Raw genomic sequence first — 20,863 nt, 5'->3', positions numbered from 1 at the left:
GGACCTCTCGGCTCTCTCCACCTCTCCCGCCAAGCCAAAATATTTAGCCTGACAACTCAAGGGTGGACAGGTCTGTTGGGGAAATAAGGCCAAAATACCGGGGGATGGTAGCCCTAGAACAGAGCTCCCCCCAGCCCCGCTGCAGCTGTGGTGGGTCCCTCCACCCCCGCCCCTGAGGACTTCTCCCAGGTGGGGAGCACGGCTAGCCCGAGCGGCAGGAAGCAGCCCCCACCCCCGGGGAATGGGTGGTTCTGAGTTCTGCCACCCTCTGCCTTGACACCTGCGGGCTAACTAACTAAGCCTGAAACCTGGCGGTTATACGACCCGTCTCCGGAATAGCCAAGCCCTTCGCTTCTCCGAGGCCCTAGCAGCCTCCTTAGGAGGCTTTTGGCGCAAGGCTCTGTCCCAGTTAAGTCCCTTGGTTCCAACCAAAATCGTGGAAAGGGCAATCACCCCGTGGGCTCCGCCTCTGTCTCGTCACCTTCCTGAATTCGGGCTGCTCGGTGGGTCGGTCTCTGTCTCTGTCTTGGGGAACTGGTGGGGAGATGTGTTCCGGGGCCCTGGTGGGGAAAACTCTCCCCTTGGAGGGCTTCCTTCGTGGGTTCCTTTAGAGTCCCTCCGCCAGGACCCCTCTTCCTTCCCCTTTCCCAGGCATGAGGCCCGCGGGGTGGAGGGGCTGGGACCCGTCCTCTAGCTGGTGCTGGGGACCAGGGGCTTTGCGGGTGCATGGCCTCCCTGGACCGACGTGTCCCCAGCTCCGCCCGCGGGCGGCTCCCGAGTCCGAGGAGCTAAGAGAAGATCTATTAATTTCTCCGCGCAGAAATCGATGCTCTTGTCAGAGCGGCGATCGATGCCTGCCCAGCCCAGCTTGGCCGTACCCTGCCCGAGGGCCAGTGCTGGCTGGCCCGGGTCAGTGGCTGACGCTGGGTCGCCAGGCGCAGCCCAGTGGGGGACTGCAGACCGCGCCCCCACCCACTCAACTCCGGCGGAGCTCACACCTTGCGCGCGGGCTGCCAGCGCCACCCTGTGGTCTCTCCTGGAAATCGGCGTCTCCGTTCCCGAGTTTCCATTCTCCGGCTGTTCGGGGGCGACACCATCCCTTTCTGTCTCTTCTGTTTTTCCTTCTCCAGCTCCTGCGTTTGGTTTCTTGGGAGTCCCTCCCCATTTCTTTCTAGGGTTTAGGGAGTATTTCCCCTAATTTATCCCAAGTGACATGCACACTTCCTCAGGTACGCGCACAATGCGTAGTGAGATCTGAGGCCGGGGGCTGGCTAGGGTGACCTGGGCTACCACCGTTTCCAAGCTCAGTCATCTCCCCTCCCCGCTAAATGCAGCGGCTTTAGGCTGGGAAAAATAATGTATCAACTTCCCAGTCTCCCCATTCCCAGCAGACACCTCTGAGGCTTTCTGAGGCTGCCCCTCCGCATCTACTGGAGCTGGGACCTTGGGGGAGTAGGCTGGCGCAGGGGGCCTCGGAAGAGGGTTGGGGCAGAGTTCGCGACTTAGAAGAGGAGAGGGCGGGGTTGGAGACAGAAGGGGCGGGGCGAGGTCGGGCGGGGGCCTCTGGCTCCGCCCTTTCCTGGCGGCTGGTCTTTAACACCGCCCAGCGCACATGTCGGGGGAGGCCCGGCAGCCGCTGCTGCAAGCGCACAGACGGCTGCCCGGCCGCGGCGAGGCGGGCGCCGTCGCGATGCTGCGAGGCGGACGGGGCGGGCAACCTGGCGGGCACCTCCGGGCTACGGGGCCGGGAAGCCTGCTGGCCTGGTTGATGCTGGCATCTGCGGGCGCTGCATCCTGCCCCGATGTCTGCTGCCCCCACGGCCCTTCGGGGCTACGCTGCTCCCGGCCGGGGGCCCTGGATAACCTCCTCCACCTGCCAGGCGCCGAGAACCTGACGGAGCTGTGAGTGTCTGGCGAGCCAGAGGGCGCGGGGACAGGCGGGCATAGCCGTGCCCCGTGGGCGCGGACTCACCGCTTGCGTGCTAGATCAGGAGGGGCGGGTGCGGCGGGAGACCGATAACACGCTAAGTCTCGGCTGTGCCTTGGTTTTCCTCTGCTGCCTTGACAGCCTCCGCAGTTACTGCCTGGATGCTGGGCTCAGGGCAGCTTAGGTGCTAGCTTCGAGGAGAGGAAGAGGGGGCTCTCTGTGGACCAGATCCGAGAGAGTCCAGCCTTCTAGAAATCGCTTTCTGGAGCTCAGCCAGGAGCCCACCCTCTGCCCTATACAGGAGGTGGTTATCTGCAGAGAACACTCCCCACCCCCAGTTTGGTACCCTTACCATTTTCCTTTCCCAGGGATAAATCTGCCCTTACCCCCTTCCTTGTCATGACCAGGCAAAGTCAGCTCTTCTCTCTTGAATTGGAAATTGAACTGAAATAGGTGGGAGGCGCTGAGGGGCCATAGCTTGGTGGTTGAGCTCTCCTCTCCCGATTTCCACCATCTCTCCTCCCCACCACGGCTTGATTTGGAGGCAGGAAATGAGAGCCCCTCCAAGCTCCCCTCTCTCCATCCCCATCTCCTTCACCACCCTTTTCTCTCTACTTTGGATAGGGAGACTGCCCTTGCTGAGAGATTCTCCTCCCTTCCTGACCTGAAACGGGGAGGAATCGCCAACATTTGCAGTACTCATCCTGCATTAATTGGTTACAAAATACTCATCCTGCATTAATTGGTTACAAAATACTCAAGTACTTTTTAGCAACTGGTGAAACCTATGGGGGTATTCTATAATAATTGGCTTAGAGATACTCAAGCATCATATGATGGTGTCTGGAAAATACTTGAGTATTCTATGTGGCTGGTGGGGCCAGCAAGACTTCTAGAAGAAGAAAGGACCTGCTAGAATATCCTCCTCCTATTAGGCCTGGGGTTAGACAGTGGGCAAGGAACCCTGGCCTCATGCAGTAATAGCCTGAAAGTTATCTGTGGCAGGGGCCATCAATGTCTGGAAGTGACTTGAGCAGCCTACGATAATTGGCACTGAGTTACTCGGGTATCTTGTGGTAATTAACGGGAAGGTACTCAATCTCGCTCCCTAATGGCCCTAGGGAGGCCAGGAGGAGAGATGGCCTTGTCTTGGTCTGGACCTAGGTTTCTGCATGATGGGAGGGAGGCCTGAAGTCCAGTCTGCCACCCCCAGTCCTGTGCATTTGTCACTCTGGGTCTGCAAAGCAGTGTCTAGGCTCTTGTATGTTCCCCATCAGCACTCTTTTCCTGATTCCCTTTCAAGCCCCTAGTGGGTCCAGCAGGGGGGAAGTGGGAGTGGGGAGTGTGGACAGGTGGGGGCTGGGGGCTGGAAGCCATGCAGGGTGTGAGTGGAGCTGTCCCTCTGGGTGGGGCAGCAGTCTAACCCCTGCCTCCATCTGCAAGGTCCCCTCCTCCTCCTTCACCCGCAGAGCTAACGAGGAGATAATGGACTCGAATAGACAGATTGATTATGAATCCAAACGAATGAGGCAGCTTTGAGCACGCTGCCTGACAGTTTGCACATACTCGGCCACCCTACCTTCTCACTCCCTCCCCGGGTCCCTCACCCCCTCCTGAGGTCCCTACACCTCTACACTCTCTTGGCAGGAGCTGGGGGGTGAGTGGGTAGGATAGGGACCAACTCTCAGAGTCACTGGAATTTACTCCCTAGACCTCAGGGGACTGATGACCTGACACCTGGGTGTCCTGCAGGGGCCAAGTCTGGGAAGGGCTGGCAGTGTGTGTATGTGCGGGGGATGGTCATTCGGGCTGGCCCTGGTTTCCAAAGGCTAGGAAGAACAGGGTAGAGGGAGAGAGTTCTGAGAACAGGCAGTGAGTCAGGAGCCCCTGTGTGTGTGCGGCAGGGGTGGGGGGCGTTGGGGGGGGACATGACGTGCCCCTGCAAGGGCAGCTGACTTCTCAGGAACTCCCTGGCGTGTGAGATCCAGAAGCTGGACAGGGCCCCAGGGCAGCAGAAATCCCCCAGCCCTGCATGCCTGCTTTTACTTCTTTCTTTCTCTGCCCCCTATCTTGCTTTCTCTGGCTCTCTGTGCTTATCTCTCTGTCTCCCTTTTCTTATCTGTCTTTCTCCTTGTCTGTCTCTGTCTCTCTGCCAGTCTCTTCCTGTCAGTTCCTCTTCCTAGGTGTCTCTGTTTCGCTATCTCTTTGTTTTTCTGCACATCCCCTGCCCCTCCAGCCTTCCCATTGCTCTCTCACTGCGTGAGACAGCCAGTCGATGCCTCTTCCCGTTCCCAACTCTGACTCCTTTCTCTCATGGCCCCTTTCTCCTTGCTGGGTCCCTCCTGGGGCAGGAAGGGGCTCAAGGGGTCCTTGACTGACAGCCTGTATGCCTGTCACTTGCTTTGCTGAAAGATGCCAGGGTGGGGGGGGCTGGAGAATGGAGGGGTTTACACTTGAGTGTGGGGAGGGGCCAGTGGCTTTGAGGGGGAGAGGGTGGCATGTGTGTGTGGGTGTGTGTGTGTGTGTGCGTGCTCTCAAACGCATGCCCAGTAGTATGGGTGAGCCCAGACAGTGGTCTCTGAGCGGGTGTGTTTGGGAGCGCGTATTTTCATGGCCCCAGGCCTTCCTTTGTGCTGGGTGGGGCAGTGGCAGTGATGAGCTAGGCCCCTCATGGAAGCGAGTGTTTGAGCATGACCCCCCATTGTTGAGCATGTGCAGGAGAGGCTCTGTGTTTAAAAGCAGGACGCCAGGCTGCGAATGGACTCATGTGTGTCTGTGCATGCGAGTAATGCCCACACATTCTCACATGCATGTACATGTGTGTGCATGCATGAGCTATGTGTCTATGTGTGTCTATATGGGAGAGTGTAAGCGTGTACATGGGGACACACATGCATATGCTGGTGTATGTGAGGAGGTGCGTCTCTGTGTATATCTTTACACATCTCTGTGTGTGTGCTTGCATGTGTGATAGTGTGAGGATGCAGGCATGGGACTGTGTGACTGTGTGAGGGTCTCTGTGCGTATGTGGATGGGTGTGTGGGCCTGCCTGTTCATGGTTACACATGTAAACAGGTCTCTGTGTGACTGGATGCCTGTGGGTGCATGTGGGAGGGAGGGAGGGAGGCAGGTGAGTGTGGGGACTCGAGTGTGGGCCTGGGCCTCTGTGATTCCCATCCTCTCTCCCCACAGCTACATCGAGAACCAGCAGCATCTGCAGCAGCTGAAGCTCAGTGACCTGAGGGGCCTGGGGGAGCTGAGGAAACTGTGAGGGGCTCCGCACAGGGCCTGGGAGACCAGAGGGTCAGGGAGGGTGCTAGGACCAAGGGCGCGAGGGGCCTGGGTGGACTGGGGTGGCTGAGGACTGAGGCGCTGGCTGGCCAGAGAGCTTGGTGGCCTCAGGGATCCAGGGTTGCCGAGGAAGTGTTTGGCTCAGCACTAGAGACTGGGGGGCGGGCATGGGTGGAGAGCAGGGGCCCAGGTAACTGCTCCCCTCAGTGTTGACCCCTCTGTGCCCTCCCCAGCACCATCGTGAAGAGCGGTCTCCGTTCTGTGGCGCCAAATGCCTTCCATTACACTCCGCGGCTCAGTCGACTGTGAGTGACCGGGGCTGGGCAGGGCGGGCTGGGAGACACCTAGGCTTGGGCGGCTAATGGGCTTGGCCCTCCCCAGGGCACTGTTCTGAGGACGGCCCCAGTCTGGTTAGGAGAGTCATCCCACCCACTCTCCTGGGCCTTTTTCTCATCCACTTCAGGGATGGTGATCCTCTCAGCTCTCGCCCCTGCCAACTAGAAGGTCCTTCTTGCTGTCTCGCTTCCATGCTTCATGCTGCAGGACACTTTTCATGGTGCCTGCCTCGGTTTTCTTCCCGGGGTTCAGACACACGCAGTCCAAAGGGGGCAAGGATCAGGAGCGGGACCCTGGGTTCTGACCGGGACTCTGTCTCCCAACCATTTCCTGATCTCTGGGATGTCTTGGGTGCTGGGAGATCAGATCAGTCACTTGGCACACTCCTCTGGGAGTCACAGGCATCCCTTTTGTAGAGAAGAGGGCATGGGCGAGAGAGACCTCCAAAGGCAAGACCCTTAGAGTCCCTGGTAAACCATCCCCTGGCCTCCTGAGGGTAGGAGTTCAGCTCCTCCTTCGCACCTGGGGCAGCTGGCGAGATGGGAAGTGTGGTGGGAGCCTCTGACTCACGCAGTTGTGCGGGGACTCTAAACTCTCTGTTGTGTCCTGTGATTTAACGAAAGGATAAGGTGATGTTACCTCCCTTACTAGGTGTGGGGGCTTCAGTTAAAAATGCTTACTCTGACACCTCACAATATTTATTGTCAGTGAATCTTCACCATTAGCCTGGTGAGAGAGGTAGCGTCATCCCCATTTTGGAGATGAGGATTCAGAGAATCAGCTAGGATAAGTTTCTGGGCTGAGGTCATATAACTGTAAGCGGCAGGACAGAAGGACAGTCAGCTCTGCCTGGCACTAAAATGGGTCTTGCTGATGATCCCTGTGTAGTGGCTACTTTCCAACTCAGCCCCCACAAACCAAAAGACAGCTAGGCAAGGAGAAAGGTCAGGGCAGGCCCCTCAGAAGCAGAAGGTCGCAGGTGTGGCAGCTCCAGAGTCCTGGAGCCGGCCCCTCGCCGAAAAACTCATTTTCTCTGTCTCTGCAACTGGGGGCTGGGGGCCTGCGGTCCCTTTCCTTAGTCCTTGAGGAGGGGAAGGAAGGAGGCGTGGGGAGGGGACCTGAGGAAGGACTCTGAGTTCCGAGGCATCCGGCAGAGGGCAAGCGAGATGGGAGCCCATCCTCCCCTCCTCGCTGGCCCTGTCCTGGGCTCAGTGGGAGCACAGATGGAGCCCCTGCCCCCAGCTGGGGCCTCAGCACTTTGCCAGCTGGGGCCAAGAGTGGGGGAGGGGGAGCGGCTGTTACTTCAGACCCCCTCCTCCCTGGGGTCTGGGAGGGGGTTAAGTGGGGTTAACCCTTGTTGTCCCAGGGAGAAGATGGGACTCAAAGAGCCTACCCAGACCCCCACCCCAATGCCTCGCCCATGGGCTACTTGTAGTTGCCAGGGCCGGGGTGGGGGAGCCAGATGTCAACTTCCTCCTGGCTCCTCCCCTCACTCACTCTGGGTCAGACCGAGGTCGGGTCACTCAAGGGGTCTGTCTGCTCTGTCTCAACTCCTGCAGGAATCTCTCCTTCAACGCTCTGGAGACTCTGTCCTGGAAAACGGTCCAGGGCCTCTCCTTACAGGAACTGTGAGTGTGGGAGCTTCCAGGGGCAAGGGCAGCAAGTGTGTGAGTGTGTGTGTTCTGTGCGGGCCCTCGAGTGCCTGTACGTCTCTGTGAAGGTATGTCACTGTGTCTGTATGGAACTGTTGCGATGGGGGGGGTAGGGGGTTCTCTGTGGGGATGGCATGCTTGGCTGTCCACATGCACGTCTGTGAACCACCGCCCTCCCCACTCCCATCAAAGCAGAGGCTATGGCTCCCTGCAGCCACTGAGGGGATTATTGCCCTGGGGACATTTGGGGTGGGGGGGAGGCGTGGAGAGCTATGTGTTCTCAGGGCCAGGGGCTGGCACGGTTCTCTGGGCCTGTGCACAAGGGCATATCTGCCCACATTCCTAGCACACCAAGCTCGTGGGGTGGGTGGACAGCAGTGGGATGTGTTTGGTGGGCACCTAAGGCCTTTGGGTGTCACTCCAGAAAGCAGTGAGTGCCCTTCCCTCCTTGCCACCCTACTCGGAGCCCTCACCTGGCTTGCCACTCTGGGGAGCCCGGGTGGGGCAATTCTGAATAGCCTGTAGCTGGCTGTCTTTGATTTTTGGCATTCTGTTTCTTTCAATGTCTCGTGAAAGGGGTCCATGAGAGGAACTTCTCCCATGTCCCCACTCCTTCACCTCTAGACAGTCCACCCCGCTATCTAACTGCACTCCCTCCTGCTGTAGAACTTCCTTCACATCTGCCCTTCCCCCCGACTCTCTCTCTTCCCCCACACCCACCAGAGTCCTGTCGGGGAACCCCCTGCACTGTTCCTGTGCCCTGCTCTGGCTGCAGCGCTGGGAGGAGGAGGGGCGGGGAGGAGTGCGGGAACAGAAGCTGCAGTGTCCGGGGCAGGGGCCCCTTGCCCTCATGTCCAACGCCAGCTGCGGTAGGTGCTGCAGGTGGTGTGAGGGGCTGGGAAAGAGGGCACCCCTGGGGGGAGGGCATTGGGCAGGGCTCGGGGGACGAGCCCTGAAGGGGGGACTGGGGCAGAGAGCTGGGAGAAACTGAAGGTTGAGGGGCAGGGGCAGGGTCACTGGGGAGGGCGGAGGGAGGATCAGTGTCCCCAGGCAGGATTTGGAGCCCTCTCCCGGCTCTAACACCCCTCGGGCACCAGGTGAGCCCACGCTGAAGATCCAGATGTCCAATGCCTCCGTGGATGTGGGGGCCGACGTGTTGCTGCAGTGCCAGGTGGAGGGGCAGGGCTTGGAGCAGGCTGGCTGGATCCTCGCGGAGCTGGAGGGGTCAGCCACAGTGATGGTGAGAAGCTCTCCATCGTCCCCGCCCCCACGCCCCCCTCCTGATGCACCCGAGCACAGGGAACGAAGACAGGGAAAGAGAGATAGCAAATAAGAAGCCCATAAAGGGTGAGAGATGGACCAAGATGGTTTAGACCCTTGGGACTCAGGCTTGTGCTGTTGGGTAGCTATAGGCACACCACATGCCCTCAGGGCAGACCTTGGTCCAGCAGGGACCCCAGGCTCCACTGATCAGCTATAATGTAGGTCCCCACTCTGGGAAGATATGCTGGCTGCAAAGAGAGAGGGTCACAGAGCCCTCCCATATTGGAGCTGACCCGGGGAACCCAACACACCAGCTCTCCAATCCACCTTTCTAGATAAGGACACTGAGGACCACGGAGAGGGAACAACATTTGTGGTCCTGTGCCCAGGCCAGTTCTTCAGGGCCTTCCAGTCATTTTCTAGAGAATCCAGAAGCAGCATCCTTTTGGGTGTGTGATGAGCGTATTAGTAAGGGAGGCACAGTTCTGGTTTCAGCTCTCTCACTAATTAATTCTTGGAGTGACTTTTGGAAAAATCCCCCAATCCGACTGCAGTTTGGTTTTCTTATCTGTCAGCTGAGGAGATGGACATGATGGCCTTCAGATGTTCTCCCTGCCTCTGGGCACTTGCTGGCCTCTAGCTCTCTTATCCAGTTTGGGCATCTTCCTAGATCCTGCCCTTTGTCCTTAGGCTGGCAACAGGCAGCCAAGAGTAGCCATAACTGACTCAGGAGGTTTCATGGACAAGGACAGCAGGGGTCGACATCTGTCTGTGCCCACCCAAAAGCTGGCCACGCGTGGGTGGACACACAGAGTCCAGGCCCTGGAAGGAGTCGGGCCAGTGAAAGCAGGGTGTGGGGTCTAGTTTGGAGGCCCTCGCTCTGGAAAGGGAATCAACCCCAGAATTGCTGGTGGTCCCTTGGGCTTCCCAAATGGCTCAGTGGTAAAGAATCCGCCTGCCAAGCAGGAGACGCAGATTCAATCCCTGGGTCTAGAAGATCCCCTGGAGAATGGAATGACAACCTCCTCCAGTACTCTTGCCTGAGAAATCCCACGGACAGAGGGGGCCTGGTGGGCTACAGTCCATGGGGTCTCAAAGAGTCAAATATAGCAGCTAAACGACAACAACCTGGGACAACACTGAAGGAGGAACCACTGGAGTCCTGAGCAGGAGGTCTAGACACGGTAGGGGGACCGCTGGCCACCGAGTGGTCCCACCTTCCCATAGATCAGAGCCTCTAAGGTTGAGTAATGAAACAGCAGGCAAGGCAGAAGCCATGACCTTCAGTGGAGAGACCTTTGATAAGCTATACATTTGGAGAAATTCCAGATTTTTGCTGTTCTCTTTGGGAGCTTCACTTCTGTCTTCTAGAGACTTTCTGTAGAAAAGCCATCCCGTAGCTTAAATAGAGGGGAGGGGAGGCTGGTCCCCATCAAGTCACCATCAGGAGAGTGGCGGAACAGCTCAAAGGGAAGAGTTCATGGGATACCATATTCTAGAGTGACTTGGAGGAGCTGGAACAGCTGAGAGAAGCTTAGGCAGGGCTTCCCCTTCAAGTGGCTGGAACTCAGGGCTTGCACAAGAGGCTGGATAGCTCTTCTGGAATATGTGAACTCACATATTCCAGTCGAAGCCCAGAGAAAGTTCACCTTCCCTGGCATTTATTCAAGGGATTCCACATTCACGAAATTTCCAGAAAAATCAGATTTGCCCACTACTTCATTTATGTTCATCATTTTATGAAAATAGCTTTCTAAAAATGTCAAAAGATCATTTTGTCTACCTCCTCAGTTTACAAAATAAGAAAATCTTTGTTCAGCAAGATTAAAAAATTGTCTTAGGGCCATATAACCTCCGTGGTGTCTCAGGAAGAGAATCTGAATCTGAGTCAGTCTTTCGATGATGATTCAGAACCAAGTCACTTAGCTTCTCTCTAACTTCACTCTCTTTTTCCATCTGCCAAAGGTATTCATCATGGTTCTACTGTTGCTCCTAACTGCTGCTGCGTTATCAGCACCATCTCTTTGTTTCTGATCTACCTTGGGCTGAGACTAAATTTCTTAGAATTATGTGTTAAACAAGAATGAGTAGGTGGTGAGGTCCTAGCTGGTTTTCCAATTGGTTGTGTACATTTCTATACTTGGGATTTGTGACTTGTATTCAGCTGTTCAGATGGGTGGTTTTATGGTTTGGGAGACTTTGCGCCTATTTTGAGGTTATTGGTTGTGTTCTGGATTTTTCAGATCATTAAATCAGTGATCCAGGAGAAGGTGTAAACAGGCTCTGAAGGAGGGCCATCCTCTGCCATATTTTCTCCCACACCTCTTCCCTTCCCGTCCCTCCCTCTCTTTTCCACCTGGAGCCAGAGGGGTTCCCCAAAGACATCAGCTCTGCCCCCCTCCACCCCCCTGCCCAGCTGCCTCCAGCCCCAAGCCAGCTGAAGCTCTTCTTGATTTTCCCCTCTTTGCTCTGACCCAGGAATCTGGGAGTCTGCCGTCCTTGGGGCTGACCCTGGCCAATGTCACCAGTGACCTCAATAGGAAGAATGTGACGTGCTGGGCGGAGAATGATGTGGGCCGGGCTGAAGTCTCCGTCCAAGTCAACGTCTCCTGTGAGTGCCAGTGACTGCTTCTGTGCCCACCCCATCCCTGCTTCCCGGAAAAGAGGATGTGAGGGTCGGGGGCTGCAGGAAAGGGATGGGATGTACGTGTGTCCACAGCTGCTCCCTCCCAGCTCTTTCCAGATTCCCATGAACTGATCCTTTGAGGGATGTCCTGGGGGCTCGTCAAGGCCAGAGGGATGGAGAAGGATTTCTTTTTGACCCCCTGCCCAAGTCTTGCTACTGAAGCCCTCAACACCAGCGACATCCATTCTCTCTGCTCCCTTGTATTTCTTCATGTTCATTCCTCTGTAGGACTTTTGCCCTACTTCCTAGTTTTAAAAGAAGAAATTCTCCATGCAAGTTTCTCTTTAGGCTCACTGTCTAATTTCTCTAGGTCTGCCAACAAATTATTTAAAATCTTCTACATGGTATAATTTTTTCTTCTTTTCTTGGGAAACATACTTTACATAGATATGTACATAAAACATATACACTTTAAACAATAATTCGGCTTACAGACACTTCAGAAGACACCCCTTTCTCACTATTCAGAACCCCATCCTTCTCCTCCACCCCATTCTGACTTTTGTGACAATCATCTCCTTGCTTTTAAAAATAATTTTACATACATATGCTTCCCTATCAGCATGGTTGAGTTTTGTCTGATCCTGTACATTATATAAATGGAATCATACCTCATATATTATTTTGTGTCTAATTTCTTCTGCTCTACATTATATTTGTAAGATTCGTTTATGTTAACTAGAGTAACAATTAGTTCATTCATTCCACTGCTGAATAGTATGCTGCTGCATGAATGCTGGCTGGAATTCCAGTGTCAATTGGGTATATGTATGCTCCTCTGTCCATGGGATTTTCCAGGCAAGAATACTGGAGTGGGTTGCCATTTCCTTCTCCGGGGGAACTTCCCAACCCAGGGATCGAACCTGCGTCTCTTACGTCTCCTGCATTGGCAGGTGGATTCTTTAGCAGTAGTGTGCTTCACCCAGTTCTTGTCCACTGAGAACCCCGTGTGTGTGTGTGTGTATACACACACACATACATATATATGTATATATATATACTTTTTTCTATTATTGAAGGTCTTTTACTTCTTTCAGGTTGGGTCTATTTCAAACCCATATCTTTTTCCAAAAAGTTTAAAAATTATATATATATATATTTGCTTGTTTGATCTTTTAGGCCCCTTCCAGATCCCCTTAAGCTTGACTACACTAAATTTTTCTGGATTCCCTCATCCGAAAGACTCCATGTCTAATTTCTATGAGCTGGAACCCTACTTCTCTAGGACTGTTACTTATTTACTTTAAACCCACCGCTTAAATTCTTTAAGCTTCTGAATGTATACACCTGCTGCCTGACTTTATTTAAGACTTACTGTCAGCTTTCTTCAAAACATCTCTCCTTGTGAATTTCTTGGAGCCCGCTGACCTGTTTCTCTTAGGCTTGCCCCTTTTGACTGTCCACGCTCAGCCTCCCCGGGACGCCTGCTGACTCTCCCTGTCACCCTCTCCGGCCCGCAGTCCCGGCCAGCGTGCATCTGCAGGCCGCCGTGGAGCAGCACCACTGGTGCATCCCCTTCTCGGTGGACGGGCAGCCGGCGCCCTCTCTGCGCTGGCTCTTCAACGGCTCTGTGCTCAACGAGACCTCCTTCATCTTCACCGAGTTCCTGGAGCTGGCAGCCAACGAGACGATGCGCCACGGCTGCCTGCGCCTCAACCAGCCCACCCACGTCAACAACGGCAACTACACGCTGCTGGCAACCAACCCCTTGGGCCAGGCTGCCGCTTGGGTCATGGCCGCTTTCATGGACAACCCTTTCGAATTCAACCCTGAGGACCCCATTCCTGGTGCGAGGGCCACCCTGAACCCTGCTCCCACCCCCTGGGCCCCAACCGGGTGCAGATCCAGGTGTCCGGGGAGGCCTGGCCCACTTCCCACTGTGATCTTGACCCTGGAAGTTGGAGGGCCTGGTCCCGGACAGAAAGTAGCCTGGAGTTCTGGTGTCCAGCTCTGTGCTGGCTTCCTTGCCCCAGCCTTCCCCAGCCCTAAGAGTCCTGTAGCGAGTTATTCCATTCACTAGGGCTGGCTGAAGAGAGAGCCATGAACCAGGGCATCCCTGGCCCAGCTGGAGCAGCTCCGCCTCCCCCTCCCACTCCCACCCAGGAAGGGATGAGTCCAGAGGGGGAAGGGGACTCCCTGCTCTTTTCCTCCATGTGATTGCTCTCTCTCCTCCCTCCTGCTGCAGTCTCCTTCTCGCCAGTGGGTGAGTAGCCCATGCCGGAGGGCAGGTTCTGTGTGGTCCCTGGAGCTGGGAGCTGCCGCTGGGGCAGGGGGCACAGTTAACCCTTGAGGGTTCAGCCGGGGCCAGGATGGGGAGTCTGTGGAGGAGATACAACCTGTGACAAAGCCTTTCTACCCTGTGTCCCCACAGACACCAACAGCACTTCCGGAGACCCAGTGGAGAAGGATGAGACTCCTTTTGGGGTAAGCATGGGAAGTGGAAGCTTGTTCAGGACTTAGGACAGGAAGCTGGGCTGGAGGCTCCTCTGTATGTCATTCCAGTCAGAGCACAGAGAGCAGCAGAGTCTGGCCTGAGCTCCATCAACACCTTCACAGCCGTGACTCGGGGGCCAGGGGAGGAGAAGGCAGGTGCGGGGGCCTGGCTCTGGGCATCTATGCAGAATGGAGAAGTGGTTGACTAGTGGGGAGCTCTGAGGGTTCAGGATGACCCCTAGATCCAACCACCCCATACCCCCAGGTCTCGATGGCCGTGGGCCTGGCCGTTTTTGCCTGCCTCTTCCTTTCTACAACATTTCTTGTGCTCAACAAATGTGGACACAGGAACAAGTTTGGGATCAACCGTGAGTAGAGGGGCTGCGGAGGGGCCGTCAGTCTGTCTTCCTGGCTTTATTTCCTCCTGGTTCTTCCCGACTCTGTCCTCTGTGTGGGGGCCTGGGCACACATGGGGTTCAAGAGAGTGGGTGTTTGGGATATATGAGGACTCGTGAGTGTGAGTGTGTCGGTGCTGAAGCCAGGGTAGTTTCAGAAGTAGCAGCTGCTAATTGGTGGCTGGATTGTAGTCAAACACTAAGTGGATCTGGGAGGTCTGAGCTCTGCGGGGGGGCAGTGGGGGAGTTCTCTGGTGGCCCACGGGGCCTGGGATTGGACAGGAGCCAGACAGAGAATGGCTGGAGTGCCTCCCCTTCCCCCTGCGACTGTCTTGCCTCCTAGCTCCTCAGTTCTTCCCGTGCAAGTTAGGAGGTGGGGTCACCTGGCACCCTGCAGCCTGGCAGGAGCCAGGGTGTGTGCTTGGGCTGTGACCCCTCCACGTGACTGTGTCCTTCCCAGGCCCCGCTGTGCTGGCTCCGGAGGATGGATTGGCCATGTCCTTGCATTTCATGACTCTGGGTGGCAGCTCCTTGTCTCCCACCGAGGGCAAAGGCTCTGGACTCCAAGGCCACATCATTGAGAACCCACAATACTTCAGTGATGCCTGTGAGGGGCTGGGTCGAGGGTGGGGGCGAGCCTGTGTGCGTGTGTTTGTACATGTGTGTGCATGTGAAGAGGTTCCTGGGTGTCATTGCCTTTGCCCACCCCAGGCCTGAACAAACCTTTCCTCCCAGCCCCCCACCACCCAGGTCCCCATCACGTCATGGGACCTGGTGAAGGCTCACTTTCAGTGTGACCCTCTGTCTTGCCGGGCGCCCCCTGTGCCAAGCACAACCCTGCGGGACAGTCCTGTCTTTGCCCCTGTCCCGTCCCTCTTCCAAGACTGGGGATCTTGGCTGATCCTGCAAGCCCCCACTCCCAGGTGTTCATCACATCAAGCGCCGAGATATCGTGCTCAAGTGGGAGCTGGGTGAGGGTGCCTTTGGGAAGGTCTTCCTTGCCGAGTGCCACAACTTGCTGCCTGAGAAGGACAAGATGCTGGTGGCCGTCAAGGTAAGACCCTGGCCACGAAGTATTGCTGGTCCAGGGCCCACCTCCCAGAGCACTGTCATGCCAAGACAGGGTGCTCAAGACAGGGGAGAGGGGAGAGGCTGGGACCTGGCCTAGTTCACGACTTGGGGGTGGATGCTGGGCCAGCTGGGATGTGAGATGGTCAAGACTGGGCCTGCATCCAGGGATATCCGACCCTACCATCCAGGCGCTGAAGGAGGTGTCTGAAAGCGCCCGGCAGGACTTCCAGCGCGAGGCCGAGCTGCTCACCATGCTTCAGCACCAGCACATCGTGCGCTTCTTCGGCGTCTGCACTGAGGGCCGCCCGCTGCTCATGGTCTTTGAATACATGCGGCACGGTGACCTCAATCGCTTCCTCCGGTACGAGGGTCCGCCCGGCCCTGGCTCTGGCCCCCGGCCCATGGCTGTCCTCCCTTCCCTACAAGCACACCCTGAACTTGGGGAGAACACCAGGAAGGAGAAGGAAGGCACAGCTCCGGTCCCCAAGGAGCTCTGAGGCAGATGTGTGGATGTGGGGAGAGTCCGTGTGGAGGGCAGAGTGACAGTGTCAGGGAGACTGCAGTAGCGGAAGCCACGAGCTGAGGCTGCAGGATGGCTGGGCTTTGTGGAGAATGTGTGTGCATCTGTGTGTGGCACACAGAAGCCGTGTCCATAGGAGGGGGCAGTGTGGATCATGATGAGAACAGCAATGACAAACATTTATCAGGCGCTTGCCATGTTCCAGGCGCTATGTTACATATTTTACAATTCATTTATGACTATATGTGCTTATACCTATGTATCTGTAATAATCTAAATGGATATTTATTTTTCATAGTTACCTAGGATATATGGTAATTTATACTTGAGGAAAATTCCCCCAAATTTCCTTTCTTTGGCTTGAGACAGAACAACTCTGATAGGTTTAATAACTTAAAACTTCTAGAAATGTACCCATTTCTCAGATGAGGCATAGAGAGGTTCAGTGACTTGCCCAAAGGCACACAGGTAACAAATGATCCAGATGTGTGATGGTCACGTGTTCCATTTGCTGAACTCTTCTCTGATGAGGTGGACCCCCCCGTTCCCCTGGCCCAGCCCCCGAAGTCGGAGCAGGATGGAGCAGAAAGGGCCAGGGTTTGGGATCAACTGCGACTTGTTAACTGAGCCTTCCTTGCCAAGTAGTTCCCCTCTCTGGCCTCAGTTTCCTCACCAGTAAGAGGGACAACAGGGGACTGTGGTTCTGGATGAGTGTCTTTGTACAGTTGATGGTTGTGATTTGGTCTCTAAACATCCCCACTGAGAGTGCTGGGTCATTCACGTAGCCAGGCTGTAGAATTCAGCTGGAAAAGACCCCAGAGTCGGAGCTTATCTTAAGGATGGGGAGGAGCCCGGGGAGGATGTGGAGCAGGAGGGAGGTGAGGTCAGATCCGAGGTTGTGTGTGGAGGTGGATTGGCTCAGAGGAATCCAGGTCAAGAGGAGGCCAGAGAGAAGCCCTTCCCCTTGCTCACCAGACATGGTGTGGGCTCCCTGCTAGGGGCCGGATATCAGCGAGGACCCATCTGGGGCCCAGGATGTGGGGAGAGCAGCTTTATATGGTAGACAGAGCATAAGGAAACCAAAGGGGAAACTCATGAACGCTCCTAGACGAGTCTGGAAGACTTCCCCTAGGAGGGGCTGTCTACTTCTCCTTGCCCCTGGGTTTCTATCTCTGCCTGGTGCACTGGGCCTCCTTTCCCAGCCACATAACCCACGCCTGTCTCCCATCCCTTCGAGTGGTTTGTCAGCCTCCCTTCCTAAGGGCTTGAGTCTCAGTTTAGATGTCTCTTCCTCTAGGAAGCCTTCCCTGACTTCTTCCATCCCTACCCTGAGTGCCCCCAGGCGCCCCTCATGCTGCCCTGCTGTAACCCGTCTATTTGCATCCTCCCCTCTGCTGTAGCTTTGGTGCCTGGCACACTGGAGATGTTTACCAAATGTCTGGAATAAACAAAGAAATAAATGGATGAGGAGAAAGTTGGCCAGTAGGAAAAGGGCAATACTGACAAAACCACCAGCTCAGACAGCCTCAGAAGAAGGAGTATTTGGGGAGTGGTCTGGAGGGATAGGTGTGGGGAGGAGGAGGGCATCCTGGAAGCCATGGGAAGGAAGGCAGATCCCACAGGAATGGCTGAATACTAAGGGCAAAGGTGAGAGGCAGAAATGGAGGACTCCTGGGTTTCAGGTTCACAGCCTGGGTGAGGGACACACCTCCATGAGGCAGGGGCACACCTGGGGGAGGATGCTGAGCATCTTGGCTGGGTTTTAGTCAGACATGTAGCTGGGCAAGAGGTGTAGGAGCCAGCGGGCAGCTAGATGCTGAGGTTGGAGTTTAAGGTGGCTGCCCGAGAGGGAGGCATGCACTTGGGAAATGTGGGCACTAGGGGATGCTCTGGAGGTGGGCACACCAGCCGGCCCCCATCCAAGCCCCTCCAGACACCTGCTTCTCCTGTTCTCTCCTTCCTACCTTCCCTGAGTCCCTCCCCCATTTCCCCCAGCTCCCTCACCTTCTCTCAGGCTCCCCCGAGGTTCTCTCCTCCTAGCCCATCCCTTCTCCCTCACTCTTTCTCGAAGGTCCCACGGGCCTGATGCCAAGCTGCTGGCTGGCGGGGAGGACGTGGCTCCGGGACCCCTGGGCCTGGGGCAGCTGCTGGCCGTGGCTAGCCAGGTCGCTGCGGGAATGGTGTACCTGGCAGGTCTGCACTTCGTGCATCGGGACCTGGCCACACGCAACTGCCTGGTGGGCCAGGGACTAGTGGTTAAGATCGGCGATTTCGGCATGAGCCGGGATATCTACAGCACCGACTACTATCGCGTAAGGGTCTTTCAGCCCAACCCCTCCCCCAGCCTCCAAACTGTAGACACGCCGTGGCCGCGTCCCCCTAGAGGGCATGCCCTTGCTGGCCACGCCTTCCTCGGGCGGTGTGGGGTCTGAGACTCTCTGATCCTGGTTTTTTAACCCTCCTCCTACTTACTCCCTTGGCCCTCAGTGGAGGAGGGTCTGTCTCCACTGTTCCGGACGGACACGGCACCATCGGTTTCTCGCTCCTAGCCCTGGGAGGGAGAGCCACTTCTATTTATTTTTAATGACGGGGCTGGGGGCGGGTCTGCGCCGGGAGAGGCTGTCCGCGGGGCGGGCGCCCCCTGGAGGTGACGCGGCGTCCGCCGGCAGGTGGGAGGCCGCACCATGCTGCCCATTCGCTGGATGCCGCCCGAGAGCATCCTCTACCGCAAGTTCACCACCGAGAGCGACGTGTGGAGCTTCGGCGTGGTGCTCTGGGAGATCTTCACCTACGGCAAGCAACCCTGGTACCAGCTCTCCAACACCGAGGTCAGTACCGCTCCGCAGCTCGCTCCCTGCCGGCCACCCCTTCCCTGACCCTTTGGGTCCCTGTTTTGAGGAATTCTGTCCCCTTCTGCCCCTCATCCCACCGCCGCCGGCACTCATCCGGCATCCTGCCGGCCCTGTTCCCTCCACCCCAACTGTATTCTTGTACACCTTCTCCTATTTTAACCGGCTCCTGGGAGAACCTCAAAGCACTTTATAAATGGAGCCCAGACCACCATCCCTCGCTGCATTTTGTAGACCTAGTAGGCATTATCGGAGTGAAAGGGAGAGGCGTGGAAAGAGGAACATAGCCTGGGCGCGCCTGACCCTGCAGCAGGAAGGCTGGAGGTTAGACTGCAAGAAGGACAGTCCCCACCTCCCCTTGCCCCCCAGATTGGACACAGCCAGAGCAGGCCCCAGGTGTTCCCTCTCGCAGAGCAGCTCCCCTCACCCGCTCCTTGGCTCGCAGCTGTCAATTTGCATTTCTCCTCCTAATGCAGTCTGCTCCCTGGAGGCTAGTGGGGTGGGGGAGAGGGTTATAGATTTTAATTTTCTCAAGCACTGAGAGAAGGAATGGAATTAGTGCCGTCCATAACCCAAGTCCTCTAATGTGGAGGGAGGGAAGAAGCGGGGGATGAAGAGGCTCCAGGCCCTTCAACCATCTCCCTGCCACATTCTCTCCTTTGGATCTGTCAGCTTCTCTAGCAGTCCTTCCTGGAGTCAAACTTTGAGCGTTCCCACTGCAGTGTCCTTGTCAGAGGAGCTAGGTGCCCACAGAGTGGTATCTACAGAAGATGGAAAAAGTGGCGTTGCCCTCTACCTTAAAATGCAAGCGACCCACTTTTCAAGTCCTTTACCTGCAACCCTGATCTATTTCCTTTTTGCCCTCTGGAGCTGAGAGTTGGAGAACACTTCTCTTCTTCCAGTCAGCCCTCAACACTTAGCTGATGGATTTGGCAAATGTCTTGGCCCCTCTCCTTCCTCAACCCACCTGGCAAGTCTGCTGAGGGTCTGATTCCAGCCCTTTGGGATGCAGTTCTACCCTAGTCCAGCCTTCACAGGGTCTATCTAGCTCTAATCCCTGTCACTGCTCAGAGTCAGAGTGAAAAGGAATCTTAGGCTTCACTGCATCCTTTTAAACTATTAGGCGCCACGAGGCCCAGACATATTGTGTGACCTGCCTTGGGAGCCTCAGTGAAGCAGAGGCAGTGCTGGGTCTGGCCTCACTCTGCTGCCCCTGGCCCAGTATGCCCTCTCCTCTCTCCCTCTGGTGGCCCCAGGCGATCGAGTGCATCACGCAGGGACGTGAGCTGGAGCGGCCGCGTGCCTGCCCACCGGAGGTCTACGCCATTATGCGGGGCTGCTGGCAGCGGGAGCCCCAACAACGCCACAGCATCAAGGATGTGCATGCCCGGCTGCAAGCCCTGGCCCAGGCGCCTCCTGTTTACTTGGATGTCCTGGGCTAGGAGGCTGGCCCAGGGCCTGGGGCTGGGTAGCCAAATGCGGAGTACTGCAGCCTGCCCTCAGCAACTGCCATGGTTCCCAGCAGCCCCAGGGTGATCTCAAAGCATCTAACTCACCCTCAGCATGCGGGAGGGGACAGGTGGGGTCTGGGAGTGCAGGATGTTCCTGCTTCTCTAGGCAGGGTTCCGTCATAGCAATTATATTTATTATCCCTTGGTTGTGTCTCTTGCCAATTCTTGGGATGACATCCTTCTGGGAGGGGGTTATTGGGGCTCAGGTAAGGGGATGACTCTGGGCGCCTCCCCCTCTCTGGTGAACCCCAGCTACCTACCCCTCCTGCATGCAGCTGTCACCTCTGTCTCGGGGCTGTAGTTTGCCTCCTAGTACCATGGCCATCATGTCTGCATGGTAGTGAAGGAGTCTTGGGTCAAGTTTCCTAGACCTTCAGACCCCAATTGCCTGTCTCTGTGTTTCATTCAGGAAGGCTGCAGTGGGAGGGATTGAAGTTAGATGGGGTGGTGGACAGGATGGAAGCATTGCTGGGGTGAGTCTTCCTTGTATTGGAGTTCCCAGAACAGAGCAAGCACACAATACAACAAATGGTTGAGAAAGAAAGAGAGGTGGGGAGAGCTTGCATACATGGGTGCATGTGTGCACGTGTGTGTGTGTGTACGTGTGGCTGGGACACGGAAGGAGTAGGGTAAAGGAGTGGCTGAGGGAAGCAGGACACCTTCTTCCTTCTGCTTTGTCACGCTTCTTGGCTCTGAGTGCTTTGAGGTCCGTTCCTGGAGGCCAGGGACTGAGCAAGGTGGCTATTTCCTAAGGACCAGGTGGGCCATCTCCCCGTTCCATTCTGCCTGAGGGAGGAGCATGCTCTCCCTGCCCCTCTGTCCCTTGGAACACCACTGGTCTTACTGAGTGGCCTGAGGCTTCTGTCAACTCCGAGGCCGGGCGAGGTCCCCCCACCCCGGGACCCAAGCCCTGTCCCCATCTTCCTCAC

At 56.3% G+C, this 20,863-nt stretch overlaps 1 protein-coding gene across 2 annotated transcripts; it reads left to right on the top strand.

Annotated features, from left to right (window-relative positions):
• Positions 1-1,632: 1,632 nt before the first annotated feature.
• NTRK1 (neurotrophic receptor tyrosine kinase 1) lies at positions 1,633-20,073 on the top strand. 2 transcript variants are annotated; one of them, XM_006051946.4, is made up of 17 exons: positions 1,633-1,902; positions 5,120-5,194; positions 5,452-5,523; positions 7,114-7,182; positions 7,930-8,075; positions 8,304-8,446; positions 10,948-11,080; positions 12,616-12,942; positions 13,341-13,358; positions 13,527-13,579; positions 13,854-13,956; positions 14,444-14,590; positions 14,907-15,037; positions 15,243-15,415; positions 17,646-17,886; positions 18,244-18,402; positions 19,680-20,073. In XM_006051946.4, exons 1-17 carry the CDS (start codon positions 1,691-1,693, stop codon positions 19,863-19,865), a joined length of 2,388 nt encoding a protein of 795 aa, XP_006052008.2. In that variant the 5' UTR covers positions 1,633-1,690; the 3' UTR covers positions 19,866-20,073. The 2 variants fall into 2 exon arrangements, with proteins under 2 accessions (XP_006052008.2, XP_044800152.1); XM_044944217.2 differs by lacking the exon at positions 13,341-13,358.
• The last annotated feature ends 790 nt before the right edge of the window (positions 20,074-20,863 follow it).

The sequence above is a fragment of the Bubalus bubalis genome, chromosome 6, assembly GCF_019923935.1.
Source record: "Bubalus bubalis isolate 160015118507 breed Murrah chromosome 6, NDDB_SH_1, whole genome shotgun sequence".
NCBI lineage: Eukaryota > Metazoa > Chordata > Mammalia > Artiodactyla > Bovidae > Bubalus > Bubalus bubalis.
This window is presented reverse-complemented; position numbering and strand designations above follow the sequence as displayed.